General features: G+C 45.2%; 1 protein-coding gene and 1 long non-coding RNA gene across 2 annotated transcripts; both read left to right on the top strand.

The window, feature by feature from the left end:
- The first annotated feature begins 720 nt into the window (after positions 1–720).
- On the top strand, positions 721–2,619 carry LOC115669608 (cyclin-dependent kinase inhibitor 6-like). Its single transcript, XM_056321463.1, has 4 exons — positions 721–1,337; positions 1,466–1,518; positions 1,712–1,891; positions 2,127–2,619. Exons 1-4 carry the CDS (start codon positions 933–935, stop codon positions 2,221–2,223), a joined length of 735 nt encoding a protein of 244 aa, XP_056177438.1. The 5' UTR covers positions 721–932; the 3' UTR covers positions 2,224–2,619.
- Positions 2,620–9,109: 6,490 nt separating this feature from the next.
- On the top strand, positions 9,110–12,957 carry LOC130140030 (uncharacterized). The gene is made up of 3 exons (XR_008818026.1): positions 9,110–10,190; positions 10,640–10,716; positions 10,789–12,957. It is a non-coding gene; the product is annotated as an uncharacterized LOC130140030 (long non-coding RNA).
- The last annotated feature ends 8,972 nt before the right edge of the window (positions 12,958–21,929 follow it).

Below are 21,929 nucleotides of genomic sequence, written 5' to 3'. Positions count from 1 at the left end.
GCGTTGGAGATCTGTATTGTAACTCTTCCGGGTAGTATGATAATGGTTTCGTTATCCATACACGTTCCGAAAATGCTCAATTATTGTTCAACCCCGTCCGAAACTCCAAGATCGTGAAAAATTCGCGCGGCCCTGCGCATCAGAAGTTAAAAAATAGTTAAGGATCTCCCCCGCGCGAGGTAGTAAATGCTCTCGGGGGAGACACGGGCTAATCGACCGTTCAATCTTCCAAGAGCAGTTATCCGTGTCCTGAAGACGACATCCGACGGCCGAGAACTCTCCCCGCGCAACCTCCGTGGTTGGCGAGCCGCACGATTTTTAGCTCCCCCCGCCTTATAATTCCGTGACCCGTCGGTATTTATGCACGCAAAAAAAAAAAAAAGGAAAATACATTTTATTATTTATTTATTTTTATTTTTCCCACACCGACTGTTGGATCGGGCGCTCCACATTCCTTCTATCCAATCATTGCCCCTCGCCTTCCCTCTCCCCTCTCCCTCTCGGGGCCAGTTTCGGCACGCCCACGTGTCGGGCCCTCATTGGCTGGACCACCGGCGCGATTTCGAGAGGGGAACGGGGGTGCTGGGGCCCGATCCGCATAACGGCGCCGTCAAAATTCCCGTTTGCAGATTCCCCGTCATTGTTGACGGAGCCCCGGGACCACCGCCCCCCCCCCCCTATAATAAAACCCCGAACGTATCTCCACCGTCCAAATCTCTCTCCCTCTCTCTATCTGTCTACCCATCGTCGTGCTCATCACCACCACCACCACCTCTGGAATCCTTCCTTCCTTCCTTCCTTCCTTCAACAAAAATGGACGCAGCCAGTCGCGCAGACCTACAGGCTTCGGGTTCCTAGAGAGAGAGAGAGAGAGAGAGAGAGAGAGAGAGAGAGAGAGAGAGGGAGAGAGAGCGAGTGAGAGGCTTAGAGAGATGGTGAGGAAGTGCAGGGGAAGCGCGGCGGTGGCGGTGATGGACGCCGCGGGGGCCGGAGCGAGGACCCGAGCTGCTCGGGCCGGCCTGGCCGCGGCGGCCGCTCCCGTTCCCGCCGTCGTCGCTAAGGCCGACGCCAACGCCCCGGCCCCGAAGAGGAGGAGAGTCGGAGCGCGCCGCGGCGCCGCGGCGGAGGCGGCGGCGGCGGAGGAGGAGCTGAGGCCCTCGTGCGGCTCGCCGCACTGCGATCGCCCGCTCGTCCGGGGCGGCAGCGCGGCGGCGGCGGGGGAGGAGGATCGCTGCTTGAGCGGCCCTAGCTCCTGCGAGTTCGTCTCGGTGTCGTGCTGCTCGAGCAACGGATCGAGCGAGGTGGAGGAGGAGGTGATCGATTTCGTAGATCTGGAGGTGAAGATCCTAGGAATTGCACGAGATAATATATCATCTGATCCACGGTGTTTTAAGTTGTGGATTCGAATCGCGTGTAATATCAGTGCGAGAGAAGAGGCTGATCATTCACATGCCCGGTTTTGCAGGAGGACAGCGACGGAGCCGACGCTTCCACGTATCGCCGCCGCCGCCGTGCGAGGTGGGTGATCCATGTGTTTGAGCTAGAATTCGAACCTTCTTCTGGAATCCTACGAGTTTTTAAACAGTTCCGCGACTTTTGAATCACAAACAAACGGCTCTCTTCACCCTTTTTCTTGCTTCTTTCGCTTCTCCAGTTACCTTTTGGAATTCTGGTTCTCTCTTCATCGTCTGAACTCGTGAAATTTCTGCAGGAGAGAGAGGACGCCGTCGAGCGAGGTCGGAGGAGCGGAGTCCGACGACATGGGTTCGGCTTCCAAGCCGACGTCGGAGGCCAATTCTCGCTGGAGACCGAAAATGCCGACGCAGGCCGAGCTCGACGACTTCTTCGCCATGGCGGAGAAAAGCGAAGCTCTCGAGAACTTCAAGGAGAAGTGAGTCGAAACAAAGCTAAAAAAGAAAACCATAGCCCTTCACGTTCGCTTTCTTTTCTCTCAGCTTTCCAATGGGATTTAGAAGTTGCCCAGAATTCTTGGTTCACCCTTCTGAGCGCCATCTTTTTTTCCCACCGTTTTTCTCGCGGAAAAAGCCGCGAGAATTTTTTTTCTGCGACGTTGTGTTACATGCGTGACGGGGAGCATGGAACTTGTTGGGTTGTGTTTTTTTCAGGTACAACTTCGATTTTGTCAAGGAAGAGCCGCTGAAAGGACGCTACGAGTGGTCTCGGATAGAAGAGAGCAAGCCGCCGGAAGGGAGAAGCGACTGATCATCGTCGTCGTCGTCAGGGGGTGGGGGGCATGGCATGCACTTTCTTCCATGACTTGTCACTGTTTTAGAGGGGTACTTCGTCTCCGAATAGTTCCTTGAATCTAGTCAATCAGGTCAGCTCATTTTAACCTCCCTTCCTGTACAGCCCCTCCCTCCCCCCCTCTCGCTCTCTCTCTCTCTCTCTCTCTCTCTCCATCTTCTAGTACAGTTCTTGTAGTAGTAGTAGTAATAGTAGTAGTAGTGTGGGTTTAGGGAAAGCGATGGAGTTTCTGTTCTCTGGTACGGTTTGTATACGGAGCAGAAGAACCCCATCTCCCGCAAGAAAAACCTCCCCAGAAAAAAAAAACACGAGAAATTGTCATTCTTCTTATCGAATAAAGTTGGGAAAAGAAAAGTCGCGGGTCCAAAACAAAAAAAAAAAAACAAAGCAGCAGAAGAAGAAGAAGAAAACTTTGTGTTCTTTTCAGCATCAATCAAGAAAGACGGTGCGCGACGACAGAATTCTCCTCCCCCACCCCATATTTACCCCGTCTCCCCCAAATGCCGCGTCTCTTTCTCTGCTACTTCTCTGTGTTTCTTTTCCTAGTACCCACTCATCAGCTCCTTTTGTTGCATTTATGGTTTCTGCGAAATCTTCTTCCTTCCCCCCCCTCCTTTCATTCCATTGTTTTCTTTGTCCACTTCCCCGCTCTCTTCCCAATGAAAACAGCGCAAAGTACATTCCCTCCTTTTCTTCTTTTTCTTCTTTTTTTTAGTCGGTGCTGAATTTGTTTGGGGGGATTCGGAGGGTGAAAGAAAATTTTTTTTACTTGAACGAGGTAAAAAAGGGGCGGTGAACACTGGGGGTTGGGCGGCGGCGGAGGAGGAGGAGGAGGGTGGTGGCGGGCGGGGGTGGTTGGTGGGGGCAGGCGAACGCGCCATGCCCTGTAAGCCACGGACACGTGTAGGAAGGAATGGGGAAGAGAGGAGTACACATCCATGTGACGCTCGCTCGCTCTCTCTCTCTCTCTCTCTCTCTCTCTCTGTGGCTCGTGCTTCGCCCAATCGAAGTGTGCGTATCATTCCGAAAGCCTTCTTCGCAAGTACGCACACCCAATTGGACGAGAAAGGGGGACGAAAAAAGAAAGGAGAGCAAAGTTAGGCGAAAAGGGGGAGGAGGGGAGGAGCGGGAGAGAGAGAGAGAGAAGAATCTTTCCTATTTCCGCTGCTCAGTAAATTGTCTCCCAAAGTGCGCAGTTCGCCCACCCTTCTCTTTCTTCGAAAGCATTCAATTGTAGACCTTGCCACTCCTTAACCGTTCCAGAGAGAGAGAGAGCGGGAGAGGGTTTTGCAGGTGTCATGGCAAAAGGGGTGGTCCTGCAAATACTACTGCTCGAGTGAGAGAAGGGAGGTGATTCATCGAATTTTGGTTATTTTATTATGACGTCGCGAGGCGGGCCCCCCTTTCCTTTCTTTATCCTTTCTTATCTTTTCTTCCGTCTTTCTTTCGGGACATTTTTATAGTGGGTGGGAACTGAAAGGAGGACGCTTGTCACTTAGCCCTATGATTGCTTCGGCTAAGGGGCGGCACATGGTGTCCCGAGATTCCTTCGCCTCTGCTCTGTGCCGGTTTCCCATAGGGTGTGTTGTGGGGAGGCGATCCCTCTCTTTCTTCTTTTGCATTTTCCCTTTTACGTTATTTCATTTCAGCAGGCAGGCACAGGTACAGAGAGAGAGAGAGAGACTGCGAAAGTGCAGCTTTCCTGTTGCGGGAAATGTGGATGATCATTGCTGAGAGATCAGCCCCTTGCGGCGTGCGTGCGCGTCGCACGGTGCTAGCAAGACTCGCTCCCATCATTCCTTACGGAATTTTGGGGCGACGAATTTGGACGACTCCCCCCCCAAAATTGGCACCAAAACATCCCCCATTCATACCGTAAAGCCATCCTTGGCTCTTTCCCTTCACAAAGTTAACAGAAAGAGAGAGGAAAAAGATAAACCCATCTTTCGTTTTCTTTCGAAATTTCTTTTTTTGACCCCCCTCCTTTTTTACCCATTTTCCATAATTGTGCACTGAGAGAGAGAGAGAGAGAGAGAAGGGGGCTTGATTTCATGACTAATTGAACGTGCCCGTTCGTACCCCACCTTCGGCCATACTGACGAGGGCTGCTGCTCGTAGAGTCATGTCATTCCTCATTGCTAATTGAATCGAATCTCCTTAACTACGGCCAGCGATGGCTTCCGCGTTTGCTTATTGTGGAAAAAAACGTGGGCTGGAAATTAGAGTTTTACTCACTGACACTCACAGCCCGAATTCGAAACTTTGCGGGGAGAATTTTGATCGGACCGAGACCGTGGCAGGCGGGAACTTTGGTGCCCGTGAGAATAGCGGACATTCAAGATGACCAGTCCCCTGCAAAGAACGAAAATTTGCTCTGTGCTTTCATTTTTTGAAACCCTCCTCTTGGTACGGTCTGAGAGGACGGCCGGCGATTCGTGTCTTTATTGGCGTCGGTACACACACACACGCATATGAATGTTTTCGATTAGTTGGCATGTACTTTATGAGGCAAGTACATGGGGCAGGTGAATTTTCTCAAGTTTGGGTAACGCTGGGTGCATACATTTCTACCGGTCCGTGATTCTTCGCCAAGACGAAAAGGAATTGACCCGACTTGTCTTATCGATCTTACTCTTAGCTCGAACTTTAGGTTATCATCGAAACCATATACAGACATATATATCTAAGTTCCGAATCCGATTTTCTTAACTAGCACCTGCCATTGGCTATTTTCCTGTGAAGACAATGACGTGGCAACCCGGCTCGGTGTCGCGGACGCCACGTAGGATTGTATAGTGTTGACATGGTTTATCTCTTGATAATCAATTTATAAAAGGAAGCAGCCAAAAGAGAAAAAAGAAAAGTAAAAGGAGAAGCTAGGCTTGCGTCTAAATTCCGTCGTGGAGCGAGCCATATTTGGCTCTCGCTCAGAACAAACATCCCAGAACGAAGGAAGGAGATTCGGTGACCAGCAGCAGCAGCAACACCGACAGTGGATATAGAAGGGTAGACAACTACGGAAAGTCATGCGCTGTCGTGTTCTATTTGCTCCATCCCGGTCCCAACTCGCTATACGCATTTTCTTTTCAATTGATAAAATTAAGATCGAGCCCTTAAACAATCGGTGGAACTCATTCATAAATTTGTGCGATAGAACCTCTGATAAAAAAGATATATCTTGATTATATTTCATCTCTTCGATAAGCTTAGCACGCCGATACAGTAAACAATTGCAATGCGAAGAGTAAAACACGTATAAAGAGCGCGTCACGAAAAATTAAGAATTTAAAAAGGACTTTTTGACTTTGATAATTGACATTACTTGGGAAAACGAGTTAATGAAAAATGTTTTCTTCAACAACAAGACTGTTTAGGCATACTTTGTTGGTATTACGTATTAATAGAAATATTTCTCATTAATTCATTTTACTAATCCCCGTAAATACATTCACACAAACCATATGTGTGCATATCGGGTAATACTCTATTGGTAGAAGGTGTGGCTCCTATCGTAACTCTGAATGGTAGATGTCGTGATTTCAAATTGGTAGCTATCGGATCCAAAGAGAGTTCTCGGCCACTCGATCAACCCCTTGAGTTTGAACATTAAAGCAAAACCATTTCAGCTGATAACTTGCCCCATTATTAACTTAGACGATCGAAACAAATTTAAGATTTCGTTTGTGTCGAGGAAAATGATTAATTCGAAAAATATTTTTTTATAGTTTACGAAAATAAATAAACGAAAAATATTTTCATCGTTTACAAAAGTGTTCAGCCATAAAGTGTTCACGATAATTACATCATTTTTCATTGGTTACGATATAAGCAATCATTTTTAGAACAATATTTTTCAAATCATTCATTTTCCGTGAAACGAACGCATCCTGAAAGACAAGAGTTTTCTTCCGATGACTAAGGTGATTCTACCATCCTTCAACTTTGAGGAGCCATTCTTCGGGAGGTTGGTTACCGTTAGGTTAGGATCCTGTCGAATTACTTGAATTTACCAAGTTTACCTCCCTCTCCTTCCGCTATCCCCCAAAAGATTATGATGATTCACCTTTATTGGGACCACCAATGTTGTAACCTGAGAGACAACTCATCTTTAATTTGAAGACCCAGATCAATGTGCATTTTATCAAATTGATTTACGTTAATTAGCACATCAAGGTTGATTGATGAACTCATTGAAAATGTAAAAAGTTTTCATTTTGTTAGACTCGTGGCTTACATTAGTCAAGCATGTTCGAGCTCAAGTTCAATTGACTAAGTAATCGACACACTTGTGCTCGAAAAGAGTCGAACCCAGTTTAATTGATTTACAATCGAGTACAAGCATCTCATCGCGAATTCGAATGTAACCACCCCCCCCACCAGCTCCGCTCCCCGCGAGGGCCATTTTCCCAAAAAAATTGAAATGAAATTTTCAAAAAATTTAAAAATTGATTTTTATCAAAAAATTTGTAATTTCCAACGAAAATTCGTAACAAACATCTCATCAGTAATTTCGAATTTACAAATTTCGATGTTATGGACACAACACAAATCGGAGAATGCTTTTGGTGAGTCAACGAATGATAAGTTGATGACACTTGACATGGCCAATCACTTTGTAATTTGAAAACATTTGACAATTCAAGCGTTAAATTGTTTTGGAGCCTGCTTGTTTCCTCATCTAAGCGATATAAAAACGGAGTATCTCTTTGGCATTCGTTGCGGTATATTCTTTTAGATTTCTATGGACAAAATTAAAGGATCTTCAGTAGGAACCAATTGATTAATCCAATCTAGTCATGGGCATCAAAGGCATCTAGATTAAATTAGCACGATGGAGGAAAAACTAAAGTTAACTTTGGAGTCGGTATCGGAGCAACCAGCAAAGAATTTACTAAAGAACAAATATTTTTTCTTTGAAGTGTTGTTTCAACAGGCATGGTGTCGAAGGAGGAGAGAGGGGTAGGAAGGGAGGAAGTGGGGGCATTCTTCTTGGATCCGGTGCCCGCAACCACTAGCCACCCACGTGCAGTCTTGGTTGGGCCCTTTCAGTTTTTTTCAGTGCGTAGGGTTTAGTTTTCATCTCTTTGGTCGATTATTTCGCCATTCCACCAACCTTCTTCTTTTATCGGTAAAAGGGTGGAGAGAGGCGACCGGTTAAAGAACGTCCGATATAAGCCATGGTTGCTTCACACCATTCGGGATCATGAAATCTTAAGATGGCGAACTAGTTGTCCCTGGCACACCGAGGTGCTAGTAGCCAATACGGATGTCAATGGGTCGGTACGGCTTGGTCCCCTGCTGATCCCTGGCTCGATCCAGACACGTGGGGTATGTGTTTTCTTGTGGCTCGACTCGAGACTCGACCTGCATAGCACCCGAGCCAAAAAAATTACTGTTCGAGTCGGGTTGGGTTATCGGTTCCTTAAAACTATGTAGTCATCCTTGATTATAAGAAAGCAGGCCCATTTAACATGAAGCAGGGACAATACGAATTTCGATATGTTTGGGCCGGCTAATTTTTCCTTTTGAACTTTCCATGTTTCAGGATTATGTGCCGAATAAGATCAATATTTCTTTATGCATGTTCACATTCTCTATGGAATACATTGCTTTAATTTACATAGTAAAGATTACAGAATAGTTCCTGTGTATAATATACTTTGCATGTGTGTAGATATTATTTATTGTTTGATCAAACATTTTAAAAAAAAAACGGTATAAACTATCTTGAAACCAAGGTAGATCGTCCGCAATTAACAGATCACTCATTCATCTGTTTTTTGAGAGTAATGTCTCATGATTTTCGGGATCTAAAAAGATTTTTTCCTCATCAATCTCAACATCCACACATTTCTTGATCCTTTCTTGAAAACTTTCAAGTGAACTAACAAGTTCGGCTTACTCGTTCGTTTTGTGGGTTTGGTAGGATCACGTGTGGACATAATTTCTTAAAAGAGATAGGGGGTAAAAAGAATGCCTACTTGACTTTATGGAACATTTTGTCGTTTTGAAAAGAGCTCTTTGGACTTTTTGTCCAAAGGCATAAAAAAAAAAGGTCCATCCTTGCCCAAATAATGCATATCTTAACTCGATCAAGACTTAGCTATGGATCTTATGGCTAGCACATTCTAAGTAACTCTTCATTAAATCAATGCATATAATATAGTTGGATTTTTAAATATTTAAGACATTGTATAATGTCTATCACGTGGTTTTATGCAATATAGTAATGCGCTTACCAAACTAAAATTGTAATTTTAGTTCAAACATATTGAGCTTTGAGATAAATCTTGGCATCCTGCCGGCACTTTTGTTTCTTGGCCCTCGTCTAAAATATGATCTCATAGGTTAAATAGATGCAATTGGGGGATTCCTAATCCCCCAATTGCAATCAGTACTCTTTCCAAAGGCATAAAATCTGTAGGAGCTTGAAACGAATTGAATGATCTTGATTTTCACTTGTTACTTCATACAATAACTTGGCAGCTTGGCCATTGTCTTGGACCTCACGTTTATTAAGGCGATCGCTTTAATTAGAAAGCACCTGAGTGACCGATTTCATGCCTTTCTAGAGAATGCTATTCTTAGACTTGATACAAAATCGAGCAAAAGGATTCATATAGCCGACCCCGCTTGGTGGGATGAGGTTTAGTTTGTTGCTCTTATCGTTGTTGTTGCTCATTTCTCGACCACCTTTCCTATTTGATTGATGCACTGCACAATCTGTCAACTAGACCGGTAGCACTGTAGTAGAAGCTATAGTAATTTTATCAACTTCCCGAGCAGATCATACTCGGTCAGGCAATTAGCTGCCACGGCATATGGGGCCCTCTGCGCTGTAGCTTTTTCGTTTCCTATACGCATTAAATGGAAGACAACCATGTCGTGCTTGGTACTATGGTGGATAGGTTCATTTAGCTGGTCACTACCATCGCTCACTAACTTGAATGCTGGAGATGGTACTGCGGAACTGGCGCTGGACAGCCTCCGGGAGTTTCTTAACGTCGGGGATGTTAATGGAATTGAAAGATATGCTCGACCAATTCTCAAAGCATGCCGACAGCTACTCGAAGATGCAAGAACCTCGTGGAGTTTATTGCACCGCCTCTTGGCATTATAACTCAGTTCTCACTAAAGTTTTCTCGATGCTCCCAAACCCATTTTGTGGACATCGTGGATCTGCTTCTTGGTTGGGCATTGATACCGGACTTCGGAGAATCAGATAGATGTGTTATTGTGGATTGGTTCGTGCAATTCCAAAAGCATCGGGTCGGTAATTTGCAGTTCTCGCTTGGATTAACGTCGAAGTTCCAGGGTGACATGGATGCGCTGCTGCAGGATGGGGTCTGGGTACTCCACAACAATTTCGAAGACTGCTCGCCCTGCTTTCTCGTTTTTCTACCATTCTGCGGTCCACTTCTTCAGGGTTGAAGCAAATCTTCTCGGGCAAATAAGCGATCCACTTAACAAGATGCTTCCACAGCTGCTAGGCAAATTTGCTCGGACAGAGATTTGGATGGTCAAAATGGATTGGGGACATGTCGAAGTGCTCGACTCTCTCGGTGGAAATTCTACGCGAAAATTTCTCCACCTTGTATCCACTTGCAATAGATACTTTATTCCAGAGCGTGAGAATGAACAATGGTAATTCAGCTGTGGGAGCTGGAAAATTAAGTTCATTTCACATTCGCGGAGTCTTGAAGACGAATATTCAGCTCCTATCATTGCAGAATCTTGGCCTTCCGTCATCATCTGTGCACAAATACTGCAACTTGATGCACTGGTATCCCAGGTCTGTTTGCATCCAAGTCATGTAGTGACGGCAAGTTGTGCCATAGCTTATGTTTTCTTGCCGCGACATGGTGATAATGATGTCGTGGAACAAGGAAGGGACTCGTTGTTGGTGGAATTGGACATGTTGAAAGGTATGCTTGAAAAAGCCTTGGTGCATGGAGATGATGAAGTCAATGGTCCTCACCAGGAAATGTATTCTAAAGTCGAGTTTTTTGGATCCAATTAAGCTGTGTTTTGCTTTTGCAGAAGCTTTTTTATTTTTTTATAAATATAGTCATTGCTTTGTCTAAGTTTTAACATTTGATGATTGCAAGATACGTTTTCAACCTATCTTTTGTTTTTAACCGCGAGAATTTGGGCACATGCAAGTACATATCGGTGAAAGGGAGTGGGTTCCTTTTCACCCAGTTCAATTTGTCTAATGTTCTAATCAGTTCAATTTGTTCTTTCATTTCTGGATTTGTTCATCTGATATTATTTCTCTGGTTCTCTGTTATTGTTTTTTATGGCTCATATATATCAAGAAGTACTATCATCTTTGGCTCAAAACCTTGTATTTTACATTCTCGGTCATCTATAGGTAAAAATGCTCACGCATTGTCAGTATTTGAGGCGCATGGAGATGAAACTAGATGGCCGAGATATTGATGAAACCTGGTAAAACTTTTGTCGATTCTTCATATGTTGTGTCGATCTTGTAATAACAGCAATATATTTTTGTTCTCAGAGAAGTGAGCACGGCGGAGCAGGTGGATTGTCTAATCAACCAAGCTACTAGCGTGGACAACCTTTGCAACATGTTTGAAGGGTGGACAACGTGGATTTGAGTTTTTGACGACAGCAACTCGGAGGGGATTTGGGGAGCTGCATTCTCAAAACATCCCATGGTGCAATGTGCAGCACACTGCATTTGCATGCAAATTCCAACTGCTGAAGTCAAGGGAGCCAAAATGGATTCGAGCAACACTGCAAATAAGCAAATGGTGTGTCAAAGTGCCGATCAAACTTGTCTCATTTCTCACCGGGTAAGGTAAGTGAGTTGCAGCACACTGATTGCCAGGTCAATTTGGCAATGTGGTTTGGGCTTGGTCTTGGAGTACAATATCTGCTCATCCTCGCTTATGACATAAAGCTCCAAGGTACTTGGACTCACATCATGAGATGCTATGTGATGGGAGTGCTTTACGCCTCTCCTCTCGCCCCGGGAACTGGTGGTCTCCCGGAGTCACACGACCGGAAGTTCTCGTCTGGTTTTTCTTTGCTGATGATGGCAGTGTGAGGACTTGAAGAAGAGCCATTTGATTTTGCGGGCTCCATCAGCTGGGTATCGTTTTGTAGCCGGAGGAGCATTCCTAGTTCCTGATTGGTTTAGTCCGTTGGCTGGAGAATGGTGGCCAGGGCTCCTCCAGTGGGAAAGCAGCCAAAGGGAGGATTACTGTTCCCAGGAACGGGCCGTTGTATCGCACAAGAACGGTGGTCAGAACAATTCATTGTATCACGCAGGAACGGTTGCGGCCCACCAGGAGAATTATGGTGTAAGGCCGGTCCACACATTCAATTTTAGGACAATCTCTCTAGTTCAGTGAAAATGGGTGATAGCTGCATGTTGAGCACTTCGGTTCTTCCAGTTCCTCTTGCATTCTAGAGCAATGACGCAATTGTGGGCCGAGTAATCAGCAACTGGATTGTGTTAGGAACCTTGTGGTTGGAGTATGTCTTCACCAAACCGGATGAAATTGTTTCCACCCATTGAATCAGTGTTATCAGGTATTTCAAATGGAAAGTTCGCTTAATACAATCGGCAGTTATTCGCTGAGTTGTTAGAGATTCATCTCCTGCCCTCCTGCAATTGTTGATTGTGATGCTGACACCTTCTTCTTGGAGTGTATCCGATGGTTGGAATGATTATCCATCTACCAGCGAATAATAGATATCTTGATTGTAAGTATGGAGGTGCAGATCCCGAAGCCAAATGATTTTCTTGGCTTTTCAAATTATTTTAATTTTGCACAGTGGATTACAAGACTAATTTTCCATGGGCTATGTGCAATTGCAACGACGACATTACAGTCACTACCAGATATGGTTCCAGCCTACATAAGAGAACTGTCAGATCTTTTTATCTTATACCGATAATATATATGGCCTAGGGCAGCGGGCAGTGGACGACTTGTCAGGTATTATTGACCTCTTAAAAAGCCTTACATGGATTTGATAATCCATCAACGTAAATAAGACGATACCATTTGCTCGTACTGGTTTCCTCTCCTTTGTCCCTCTTGAAGCAACAAAAGAAGAGGGAAACAAAAAGAGTTGCAGAAAACCAACCAACGATCACCGAGAGCACACAGGTACCAAATCAACCATGTTATCTCCAAAACTACTCAGTCAACTCTTTTTTTATAAAACCCAACTTCAGATAATAAGACCCGCTCACATCTCAACATCATCAACCAACTCAAACAGCTTCGATTTCCTCAGTTATTGTCTCTCTCCACTTCTGTGTGAGCTTAGTTCAACTCAGTGAACTCAATTCTGATAATTCTGAAGAAATTGACCATGTCTGAGGTTGTGGACAAGTGGACCAGGAAGCTACGTGAAATGGGTCGAGCCATATTCTCAGCTGGCTCAGCAAACTCAGGCCAGCGAAGCCAGTCAAGCGGAGACCGGGAGCTCGGGTTGGCTGTCTCCGGTTTTCGGCCGAGTCAAGCTAGTCAGGTCACCAGCTGTCCTCTGCTCCGAGGCCTCAGTGTGTATGCTTGTCGAGTGTTTTAGCCCTTGAACCACAGACCTTATTTGGCTTGGCTCAGTCATGCTTTCGCTTCATTTTGGGTTTGGAATTATCTCTGTATATGCTTCCTTTCCCGAGTTATGTTACAAGAAACGTGCTTCTTTTGTTGACTAAGAACGTTGATTGTTCTTGAGTTTTCTTACTTTATGTTTCCTTGAAATTACAAATGTATAAGATAGTCCAAGGCTCCACGTGCTAATTACGTGTAGGGACTGCCTATATTTGCACCTTCCCACATTTCCAAGATGATGAATCTCATTTTCGGCATTTTGAGCCATTTTGCAGGCTCTTAGTCATGATCTAAGTGATTTCGGAAGTTTGAAACAGTGGCCTGGAGAGATATCATTTGAGCTGGTGGGTCGTTGCAAATGCGCGTGTCCTACTACTCCTAGGCAGTCCCAGATTGAATTGGGTTCACTTTTCCCGTTGATTAAACAATTTCACTGGGTTGGGACCAAACACAAACACAGGCACAGCTACAGTACCGCAATTTTTCCAAAGTTAATTTGAATGTACTTTGCTAGGAAGTGCAATAACATCTCATTTTTCCCTTGAAAAGGCGCTCCGTTGGGCAAATAACTATGGATCCATGACCCAAAACCATGGACTAAATGTTCGTCCTTGGTGAATTTCAGTGGACGATAGCAAACTTGAAAATATGATAGTAGCTATCGCTCCGAATTGTTGCCTTCCGAAATAAGAGAGTATCATCACCTTAGGACGGATTTCTTAACCCGATAAGTGAACTCAAGTGCTATATCCTCCTCAACCTTGCGTTGGAATTTCTTAAAGCTCACAAATAATTTTTCTCCAATATCAAGAATGATTTGTGAAATAATACCAAAAACGAAAAACACTAATATCTTATCGATATCAAAACTTGGGTTCAGACATGTATTTAACTTGGCATTCACAATCCGATAATGTATCCGCCCCAAGATGAACGAAGCCTTTATTGTAGAATATTCTCGAATTATATCCTTCACCTTGTCCCTGACATTTCGACACTATTCATGGTCTCCGAAGCACACCGGTCATTGTTCCATTTTATGGTCTTCTACAACCAACCCATCATTCTCTCTTCTTTCATTAGTACCCATTTGCTTTCTCTTCTGATATCCACGCACCAAAATGGGTAAACATCCAAACTTTCGATCCCATCAAGAACTCGTGCTGTTTCCAATCAACAAGTGTTCCTTTGTTAAAATGTCTGAATCGGTGGAGGTGTGGGAGAATTAGCTGGGAAAGCTGAGAGAGAAGGCTTCGTTCAGGAAGCTAATCTTGCACAAATCAAAGCATGAACGGGAAGTCGCCGGTGAAGGAGGTAAAGTTGAAGAGAAGAAAGACAGGAAGAAGGCAAAGCCGTCCAGAGAGAGCCCACCTCGTCCGAGGACCCTCTCTGTTTGCTTATGGATCGTTTTACACCCTGTTAACGATTGTTCAGATGTTTTCTCCTGTATGAAAGTTTTAATGATGATTAATTAAGGATATTTATGTGTGATTTATATGTAGAAAAGTGCATGTTATGCGCCAATCAACACGCCTTGCAACTTTTGCATGGCTACCTCTCAATCAGTGCAATTAGATCTAAAACCATAACTTGCCAAATCAAATCGCCGGACAGATGATGAAGAAATGGTAATTCCGGGACTCTTTCATTATAGTATCAGGTCCCGGAGTCGGATTGTGAATCTGCACTTCTACTGAAATATAAACCCTATTTCTATAGTCAACATAGAAAACGACACGGTTTCCATTTTTTTCATCCGAAGAACAGTTGGACTGTAAGAGTCGTATTTCATTCTAACATCTACATGAGTACGTCTTCTGAATGCATCATAAGAAAGAACAAAAAATCAAAGCTATTTGCCAGTATATATTGACTACGGTTAAAGGAGAAGGAAAGCTGGCTTACAACGAATGAGGAACTGTTCAGAATTCACTGAGCACTAAGTGAATCTACACATATATATAAAGAGAGAGAGAGCTATGAAAGTTTTCAAATGGCATTGTCCGATGCACAATGACTAGAGTCCAGAACATAATTATTGCTTGATTGGTTTTCCTGCAAGAGATCATTAGGTGCATCAAATGTCCTGGATTTCGAATAATCTTCTCTTGCACAAGGCAAGAAATCACAGGTTTTGTCACGCCCCGAACCCCATCGAGCTTGCGACATCCCTCTTCGGTTGAATTAGTGCGACGTCCCAGGAAACATCGCCGACCCAACCCAAAACATCAGAATCAAATGCAGCGGAAACGATCACACAAATCCCTGACGATATAATCATGGGGTAATAGGGAGAAACAAGTCACCAAACCATCAAACACTATATTACATCCGCAATATATACAATATCCATTACAAGCTAGCACACCTGCAAACTTCCGAAACTAACGACCGCCAATAACAAAAAGGGACTAGCGGCCCGGTAGACTAACCCTTTGTCCAAAAAGGCTCCTCACCAAAAACAGGTCTAACCCCTAAACTCCTAACTAACCCCTAGTCGCTCTAGAGGAGGGGGTCCACTCAAAGTCAGATTCATCGATGTCAGTTTGATTCCCCAAAGACTCCGAAGACTCAGCAGGCTCAGTATCAGCTTTGATCACAATGGGATCATCTATATCTCCCGATTCCCACGGGACCTCAACCGGTTCCTCATCCTCAAGTTCCAATTCTTCAGGCTCTTCCTCCTGTTCCGCTTCGGGCTCTTCTTCTTCGATTTCCTCCCCGGGCTCTTCCTCGGGCTCCGCCTCTGGATTCTCCACTGGCTCCATCTCTACGGGTTCATCGTCTGAGCCTAGATCCATTGGAATCGGTCCTTGGTAAGGTACCTCGGGCTCAGCTTGTGGTTCAGCCACCATAGGTGCGGACTCAGCGGGGGGTAATCAAAGGGGCCGACTGCGCAGGGCCAGGGCCGGTACTAGTCAACTCACCATCCAGGGGAGGAATGGTAAAAAGATCCCAGTCCCCAAATGCATCGTAGGGAGCATCAAAACCTCTAATAGGCCAGAATTCCTCTGCCCCATCCCGAAAAGTCCAGGCTATATAAGTGTGAGTCTGCCATTCTGGGACACCTACGTCTACCTGAAGCTCACTGGTGTGCTTAATCCAAGTATACTGTTCATCTACAGGGAACTCTACTGTTGAGTGGTCAAAAAGCATTGGTATTCCAAAATGGTGAGGCAGCTGATTAGCCATTATCCAGGTCTGGGGTCTGAAATGGTTTTAAGTAAAACCATGAGATCACATCTCAGCAAGTAACACCCTAAACCCAACCTAGACTAACACGTATCTCTGGTCACATTCAAGCACGCCAATCACACAATCAGTAAACCAGAACAATCGCAGGCACCAACATCTCAACTTGGTACACACGAAACTTCACATGCTAAATCAAGCATTACCATTAACAACCGATAACATGCCGCCCTCAAAGATGCCATTCAAACCAAAACCACACCAATATTTGCATAATAGACACAATATCATACTTTCATCTTTTCACTCAGGCACACGCATCCAATTCATTTCTGATCCGCGTAAACACGCCTCAGGTCCAACAACACTTCTATAGTCCGCGTAAACGAACACGCCTCAGGCTCAGTGTCTCTAGCCCGCGTAAACGAACACGCCTCAGGCGCAACACCGATCTCCCTTTTTATAACACAACCCGCGTAAACACGCATCAGGTTGGACAACACTTCTATAGCCCGCGTAAAAACGCCTCAGGCTCAGTGTCTCTAGCCCGCGTAACACGCCTCAGGTGCAACACCGATTTCCTTTTTACGGCACAACCCGCGTAAAACGCTTTAGGTTGGCGGTCTTCCGGTAAAACTAAGCATCGTCCCGCGTAACACGCCTCAGGACGGGTTCAATTCCCCGCGTAAAATGCATCAGGGATTATATTATCACACGTGCACACATTTTCCAATTATTTTCTGGACCCCGCGTAAAAACGCCTCAGGGTATTTAATGATCGTGCAACACATCAATCACCCAATCACATGCCAATTTCATACGACCAACTCGCACACGTTATCCAACATATACAGGCTACCAGTAAGCCATGCCAACTCACAATTTTACCAATTCAATTCGCACGTGCACAATTAACGCGAATTTTTGCATTTTAAGCCAAATTTCATCACTCACGGGCGTCGTACTCCTACCGACAACCTCAAACCAACACGCACTATGTCTCAAACACCAATATGCATCAATTCAGCCACAGCATGAACAGTGATTCGGCCACCACAGAAAAATCACTATAACGGCACATTTAGGCCCGTTTTTCACGCAATAAGTCACAATAATCACTCGTAATTATTCCAATCACAAAATCAATCAATCCTAACCTCCAACGCACCTCAAAAATCATCACAATTTCATCCAAATAGCTCAGCCAAAGCAGTCCAACCATTTCTCTACGAATAACCCCTAAAACTTGCTAAAACGGGCCCGAACTAACCCGAAATTACCCGTTATCCTAGGTGAGGGTTAGGATATCACTTACTTGTGGTCCTACGCGAAATCGAGGCCTCAACGGTGGCTGGACAGAGGACAAACAGCAGCAGCGACGGCGGCAACAAGCGGTAAGGGTTACCGGCGACTCACCGGCTGTCACGAGCGGCGGCGAACGGCGGCGATTGGCTGCTGGCTTTCTTGGCTGTGCTGGGCTGAGATGGGGCTGGTGAGGGTGTTTCTCGGTGGGAAAAATGTGGGAGAGAGACGGCGGTGGCGGTGGTGGTGCGACACGGCAAAAAGGCGAGCGACGGTTCGACGAAACGGTGACGAACGGACGACGATTGGCCTGCTGGTTGGCCAACTCACGTGAGGGAGAGGGGGAGGGAAGCTCACGGCCAGAAGAAGGTAAAAAGGGAGAGGGTGATCGGGAGAGTGAGAGGGAGAGAGAGAAAAGAGAGGAAAACAAAGAAAAAGAAAAAAAGAAAGAAAGAAAAAGCCTAGCCTAGTCTACCCCTAGGCAAAATTACCATCCTACCTCTCTCTCTACTTTTAATCCGACGGCCACGATTCGATCTTATCTAAAAATCGACGGCCCAGATCGAATCCCATAAAAAATATCCAAGGGCAAAGTTGGAATTTCACAAAAAGTGCAGGGGCAAAACCGTCCAAAAATTTTTATCTCTAAAGTTGGTGTAAAATGACCAAAATGCCCCTCTCATTTATACTTGGTCTCATAAAATCTCAAGGGCAAAACTGTCATTTTCCATTTTCCTCCAAAATTCCAATTTTCTGACGGATTCGAGCAAATTCAAAACTGACCACGGTACTTCTGACGTCGTCCAAATATTGTATCATGACTATCGAAATTTTCGATGCCCAAACTCGGTCTCTATTTAATAGCCAAACTCAAATACACACAACTTGAGCTTATCTCAAACTAACGGGCGGCTTCCGAGAAAATTCGTGTATTCGACCCGTGGTCGATACTAAATCGAACCACGTTTAAGCTCGTTTGAGTCATGGCAACCTCGATTGTCATATATAATTGTGATGATCAATCACTAGTTCTAAAGATCGCGATCATTTGGAATAGGTTTGAGATCGTTCGCAATTTCATATCCTGGCGAGGCGGATTCACCTGCGATCCAGTTATATGGCATTCGCAAATTGATCCATGACTAACCTTAGATCGGTCTATATTAGCCCAAAATATCACCTCGACAATCATTATGGTCGAAAGTTAGTCCATGATCAAGTTCTATGGTCGCACGAATCTAGATCCCTAATTAGCCTTTCCCTACTGGTTAGTGTCCCAAGAGTGATCAAGTTTGGACGAGATTTACTATAAGTGCGTTATTGAAATTATGCATTTCATAAATACCAAGTGAGTCAAAATTTGGAATGTCACAACTCTTCCCATTTAAGGTGATATATGAAAAACAGTTAGCACAATCTCTCTGCTGTTACTACTTATTGACACTACAACTCGAAGAAACCTCCAACTTGCCAAATGATCCGTAGCTTACTGCCAAAACAAGAAACGTTTCTTCTATAAAAAGTGTAAAGTATCATACCTACAAACAATAGTAACAATCATGATGGGCCACCATAGTAAATTTTTAGCATCTCGGCACGTATGAGACTATGCGTGTCGCACTGATCACCACGTTGCAGATTATTTAACTCCCATTTTAATTTTAAAGTTCATAAAGGATTCTAAATGAAGATTCAATACACAACGGTCACTACCGACTTGAACAAGGTAGCGAGAATCTTCTGCTCATAATAAAAGTGCACAATGCAACACGAAAAGTAAAAGCTCCAAATTATCATAACGATGACCCCCACACTACCCAATCAACATGTCGAAACTATCCAGAGCCACATGCTGACACAAGATTGCCATCCATCCGTACCTGCTAGGGCGACAGTCCATCAACCTCCTTGGAGGACCCTTATTTGTCAACAAAAGCATAACAAATAGCAGTATAGCACGCAATGCCACCAATGCCTAAAAAAGCCATGCGATTTCTAGCTGCTTCGTATTTCGATCGCATGAATTCACTCACATCACGATCCACCTTGTGAAGAGTAGCAACATATTCCGCAACCTGAAGGTTGAAACCACTAAGACCTTCCTCATTCTTAAGTCCTATATCACCACGAAATTTATCAGCCTCACGTTCCTGCATAAAATGTTACAAAAAGTTAGTCATGGCAGGACACCACACATTTCATACCAAGACTATTTACTTTGAACATAGGAATGCTCATGCTAAGTGATGCCACCATAAATGATAATGAATAGATTCCTCTGACGGATACAACCAAGAAAGGACGCTAGTCAACACATTTCAATCCCCCAAGTATTCGTTAAATTCGACCGAGAATGAAACATAAACTACCGGAGTCACGGTACCAATAGGACGAGGGCACGTCTCAGTCGACTTCACGAGCTGAGAAAACTCTCTGGCAGATGATGAGCTCGAAGTTGAATGCACTTTCGATGCTCGAAACCTCGTCAGACAATTCTCTGCCTTGATCCCCACTCGAAGCACGCGTGTAAATGCGGACATCCTGAGAGGAAAACGAGAATTCGCAAGATGAAGAAAGTCGAATTCCATCGAACAAATTACACACCGGGTCAATAAATCGCCACGAATAAGCTCTGCAGGCTGTGAGCAAGCAACAAACACGGCCTAAATAGCATGCAAACGGCGAAATACTATCTCGAACAGGACTCATGCCTCTCAACATTCCTCATCAATAACGGTTATCAAAGACCGATCCAGTCAGCGAAAACGAGAATTCGCAAGATGAAGAAAGTCGAATTCCATCATGCAAATTACACACCGGGTCAATAAATCGCCACGAATAAGCTCTGCAGGCTTTGAGCAAGCAACAAACACGGTCTAAACAGCATGTAAACGGCGAAATAATATCTCGAACAGGGCTCATGCCTCTCAACATTCCTCATCAATGACAGTTATCAAAGACCGATCCAGTCAGCGAAAACAAGAATTCGCAAGATGAAGAAAGTCGAATTCCATCGAACAAATTACACACCGGGTCAATAAATCGCCACGAATAAGTTTTGTAGGCTTTGAACAAGCAACAACCACAGCCTAAATAGCATACAAACGGCGAAATACTATCTCGAGCAGTTATCAAAGACCAATCCAGTCAGCGAAAATCATGGTAAATGGTTCTCCCATCAAGGAATTTTAACTCGGGACCCTAGCCCTCTTTGAACGAGAAAAATAAAAAACCCTAGAATCTCTTCGACGAGCGACGGAAAAATGGAAAGGAAATCAATGTAATCGAAGCTCGAGAAGAAGAAGAAGAAGGAACAATAGATGAAACCTGGAGAGGCCGTTCGAAGTAGGGGTGTCAATGGGGGTCGGGTCGGGTTTTCATTATACCCGACCCGGCCCGAAACTAATAGAGTCGCATTTGACCCGACCCGACCCGACCCAAGACCCTATTCAGCATATACCCCAAGGGTAGGGTAGGGTCGGGTCGGCCCGAGTCGGGTTTCGGGTTTCAGATTTTTTTTAAAATATATTTTCGAAATTTTTGTATTTTAGAGAAAAAAATCAGCTCAAGGTGGTTTTGTTCGATCCCAAACCCTCATTTAGATGACCCCAACCAGCTCCTCTTGAGTTACGTGAGGACAAATTGCAGAGCTAAAGGTGGTGATGGACAGCGTCATTCTCCTCGCAACGATGCTTCTCTCTCCCAGCCATTCTCCTCGCCATCTCCCGTCCCCATCCCCATCCCCATCTCCGACCCCCAGCGAATCCTCCCTACAGCCGCCGAAGGCTGCCCCTCCGTCGACCGTCGCCCCTCCTCCGATGAATCCTCGGAAGTGGCCCACGGTCCTCGATGAGGACACCTACGTCTCGGCGATCAAGAAGATCATCAAGCGAGACTTCTTCCCCGGCATATCGAAGCTCTGCGATTGCCTCGACTGGCTCGAGGCCATCAGGACCAGCGACCCATCCAAATCCGGGATGCCTAGCTGAAGATCGCACTTGTCGAAGCAACTTGTCGCCAGAATCTCCCGACCCACATTCCTTGCAAGGCACGTCGCCATAGCAGCCATCGCTGCCGAGCCCACCGCCGTCCTCAAACGGGGGTCGAGAGAGAGGCTTCGGCGCTCGGGTCCTGCGACCCCGTCTTGGTCTTTGTCGTCGAAGAAGACATAATTGTTGGTTAGTTGAACGCGAGGGAGAGGGGGCGGCCGTACAAATGAGAGCACCTGTTGGTGGCCGAGGCGACGATTGGGAAGTGGTGGTGTCTAGCGACGGTAACTGGCGGCGAAGGTGGCCGAGGGAGAGGAACTCATGAGATGAGAGCACCTGTGTTTTTTTCGATCCAGATCCAGAGAGCTTTCTCCACAATAATTCGTCCCCCCCACCCACCCACCCTTTTTAAAGAAAACTAATGCCGACCCCAAAATACCCAAAATTTCGGGGGTAGGGCCGGGTCGGGCTTTTTGACACCCCCGTTCGAAGCAAGGGAAAGGAAATCGGGAAGCTTCGCACGGAGACAAGTGGAAAGGAAATCAATGAAACGAGCAACCAAAAAATGGAAAGGGAATCAATGAAA

Source organism: Syzygium oleosum, unplaced genomic scaffold (assembly GCF_021117445.2).
Source record: "Syzygium oleosum isolate NSW1041296 unplaced genomic scaffold, Sole_v2.1 Sole_v2.01, whole genome shotgun sequence".
Lineage (NCBI taxonomy): Eukaryota > Viridiplantae > Streptophyta > Magnoliopsida > Myrtales > Myrtaceae > Syzygium > Syzygium oleosum.
This window is presented reverse-complemented; position numbering and strand designations above follow the sequence as displayed.

Excerpts from the sequence above, each read along its gene's own strand:
- LOC115669608 (XM_056321463.1), top strand. The coding sequence starts at position 933 with ATGGTGAGGAAGTGCAGGGGAAGCGCGGCGGTGGCGGTGATGGACGCC. Across the intron at positions 1,338-1,465 it reads TCGATTTCGTAGATCTGGAG|GAGGACAGCGACGGAGCCGA; the intron begins GTGAAGATCCTA and ends CCGGTTTTGCAG. Across the intron at positions 1,892-2,126 it reads CTCGAGAACTTCAAGGAGAA|GTACAACTTCGATTTTGTCA; the intron begins GTGAGTCGAAAC and ends TGTTTTTTTCAG.